General features: G+C 39.8%; 1 protein-coding gene across 1 annotated transcript; it reads right to left on the bottom strand.

Annotated features, from left to right (window-relative positions):
• Positions 1 to 6: 6 nt before the first annotated feature.
• Positions 7 to 3,198, bottom strand: LOC111786517 (the record flags this gene model as incomplete). The annotated part of the gene is made up of 5 exons (XM_023666763.1): positions 2,582 to 3,198; positions 2,228 to 2,471; positions 572 to 670; positions 196 to 410; positions 7 to 67 (listed from the first exon to the last, which is right to left on the bottom strand). Coding segments are annotated over exons 1-5 (1,068 nt in total), but the record flags the coding sequence as incomplete, so codon positions are not given.
• Positions 3,199 to 3,411: the final 213 nt, after the last annotated feature.

The raw sequence follows: 3,411 nt of genomic DNA, 5'->3' as shown, positions 1-3,411 counted from the left end.
CCCAACGACACAGCTCAACTGCAGTCTATTCTCCAAGCTTCTCAAGTGATGCCCCAATAACATACACCTGCAGCAGATCAACAAGTTAGATCATTGGACATGCGCCTCATTTCAATATTATCTTAGAGCCTAAAACATGTCTTGCTTCAAAGTTCTAAGTTCTTAGTTTGTTTAACCATGGAATTTTTAACTAACCAGAATAAGAGCTTTGCTAGGTAATCCCGAGATGTGCCTACAGTATCACAAAACTCACTGCCAACATCTGCAAGTTTCTCTAAATCCGCCACACTCGAATCCTCATTGAAAGTAGAGCTAGCATCATCTTTGAAGAACCTTTGCAATATGTTTCCAACAAGCTCGTGAATGATTTCCTCCACCTCCGATGTAGATGGTTTGCAGAGTTCGGTCACCTAAATAATAAACGTGGAGATAAGTATGAGGGCCCCCAGAATGAAGAAGAAGTTCAACAGCTTGGGTAACAATCAGCACGGGCTTACTTCCAACAAGGAAAATAAAGGCATATATGCACAACAATATAGTTACGTATGCACCAAAAAAAAAAATGAAATACCATATTAGAATCCAAAGACCGCAGATACTCCAACAAATCATTCCTGTTTTCTTTGCCATGTTCCATCTGCATATTCACTTGCTTCTGAGCATTCAGTTCCTGACACATTCAGAACAACAGATGGGAAGGTAAAGCAGCGGATCATGAAGATGCAGGGCACGTGAATTTAACAAGTCAGAGAAAGCATTTGGTCTCATCCCAATAGACAGGAAAACCTTCCTATCTTGACTGAATGAATATACTAAAAGGCAGATAATTAATTGAAATATGCTGAAGAAAATAAGCAATAGAGTTTATTTTGTCTTAACCCTTTGAACGTAAATTAAAGGAGCCCGAATATGATCGAACCAAAGAACATGAGATGATAGCAGGTTACGTTTGACCACAAAGCTAAAATCTAAGCATGTACTACTAAACTTGATAGCCAACCTAACGGTTTTCTTTTGGAGTCTACATTTTTCTATCAAATTGATGACATCTAGCTACATGCAAGATAAGCAACCAAGATAAAGATGGAGATGATCCCTGAAATTAAACCAAGTTATTCAATCTAACTGCAAATACATCCACAATAATGTAAAACTAGGTAAATAGCCGAAGGGAAAGATGCAACAGCCCAAGCCTACTGCTAGCAGATATTATCCTCTCTGAACTTTCCCTTCCGGGCTTCCCCTCAAGGTTTTAAACCGCGTCTACGAGGGAGATGTTTTGACACTCTTACGAGGAATGCTTCAAAAATTAGGTTAGTTGAGGCTCGAATCAAGGCATGGGCACGATTATGCAAGATGGCACACAAGTGGCCAATCGCGCATGGGCCCGAGGGTAATGGCACAAGCCAGACACCAGGCAGGCTACTAGTAGTGGTGTGCCAGAAGTGGGCTTGGGTTGTTACAAATAGTATCAGAGTTAGATACTAGGCGGTGTACTCGAGTACACTGGCCCCCAAGGGATGGATTGTGAGATCGGTTGGAGAAGGGAACAAAGCATTCTTTATAAGAGTGTGGAAACCTCTCTAGTGAGGCGTTTTAAAACCTTGAGCTAAGCATGGAAGAAAAAGCCCAAAAAGGACAATATCTACTCGGTGAGCTTGGGCGGTTACAACTTCAATACTCAAAACCTCAACAATATAACAAATAGGAGTATATTAGCATTTCATTCTTGATTACATACAGAAACTGGTTAGTTTCTGGCACCTGACAATCAATTACTAATAGCAGAAAATACATTTAAATTCAAGCTTGATGCGAAACAAATCACATTCTAAACAAAAAGATCCAACTGAACATTAGACAAAAATATATGCAGTTGTACAGGGATAACATGGAAACTCATGTCTGCAAGTATGAATTAATACAGCATACACCCACTAAATAACATAGCTAATAGCATAAAACTATGAGGAGTTGTATCCAAATAATTTGCGTCTTAACATAGTAAATGAAACCCTTCATTTGTTAATTTTTAGAAAGAAGATCATAAAACAAATGAAAGACTCCGCCCGCATTTAGGATACTGAATTTTTTCAAGAGAGTTAAAGGTTTGCATTTAATAATTTAGAAATGATTTTGAGAATTCAGTTAGTCAAGTCATAGATGGACAATAGAAGAAATGTGTTGTCAACAGGTGAAGATTGTTAACAACTCAGTAAATCCTTACATCCTTGAGATTTGACAATTCCGACTGCAACTGCTGGATGTACTTCAACGCCTCGGGCGAAAAACCAGTTAAGAGACGAGGCCTTGTATCCAAATCTTCCAAATTAGAATCAACGCCCACCCGAATCTCCTCAACGTCCGAAACTTCCAGCGGTTTCGACCTGTCGAAGCCAGTCAAATTATCCGGCGAGATATCGAAATTCCTCGTCAAAGACAACCGATACTCCGCATTCCAAAGAGTGTACCTATACAGAGGCACTCATCAGAATTCCAAAAATCTGACGGAAAACGTCCCCAACACATGAACAAATTCATCAAACTTCAGTAGACAGCAAAGAATCGATCAACTCCTTACCCGGTGATAATTGACGAAGAGAGGAGATTATGGAGAGGGCTTTTGGAAACCCTAACGGTGACAGCGAACTGATCAGACGGAAGCAAACCCAACATTGAAGAGATAGTCTGCTTCATGGAATCCTTAGCAGCATCAGAAACACCCTGGGAGATATTAGATGTATCAAGCGGCTCAATCCGCTTAAGCATATTAGCGATTACGGAGAACCCGCGATCGAATTTCAACTTCCGAGTGGAAACAAAGTCATCGGAAACTCCGCCGCCATCAACCCCGGAGATAAGGCAGCTGACAGTTGTTGCTCCAGACGTTGAGGGAAAACGCCGCCGTTGAAGGCCAAGATGTGAATAAGAAAAAGAAGGCAAGGGCGGCGGAGGTGGTGGAGGAAGACGGGGTTTGATTGAAAAATCGGTGATGCGAGATAGGAAGAACGCTCGAGCAGAGGCCGCCATTAGAACGAAGGACAACAACAAAAGCTTCGAGGATCCCTTCAATGGCCCTCCCCCTATTATGTGGACTGCCTGCGCTCGCAGAGATTCTACCAATCAAAATCCCATTGCGTTTCCATCTCTGAGCTTCGCTTTCGGAATCTCGTAATTGCGCGATTACAACTCACGACTTCAGTTCACATATTAATATACTCCATGTGAGTAAATTAGGTTAATAATGACATTTAAAAATTAAAATTGCCAAAAAAAGGTTCGGTTTAAACTAATTACAAAAATAACCCTTTTTTTTTAATTATTTTTTACGTTAAATTTTTTTTTTTTTTAATATTTTTCAAATTAAATATTTAATAGATCTAAATTATTTAAAATTTAAAATTAATAATT

The sequence above is a fragment of the Cucurbita pepo genome, unplaced genomic scaffold, assembly GCF_002806865.2.
Source record: "Cucurbita pepo subsp. pepo cultivar mu-cu-16 unplaced genomic scaffold, ASM280686v2 Cp4.1_scaffold001851, whole genome shotgun sequence".
Classification (NCBI taxonomy): Eukaryota; Viridiplantae; Streptophyta; class Magnoliopsida; order Cucurbitales; family Cucurbitaceae; genus Cucurbita; species Cucurbita pepo.
The sequence above is the reverse complement of the archived record's forward strand: the minus strand, read 5'-3'. Positions and strand labels throughout refer to the sequence as shown.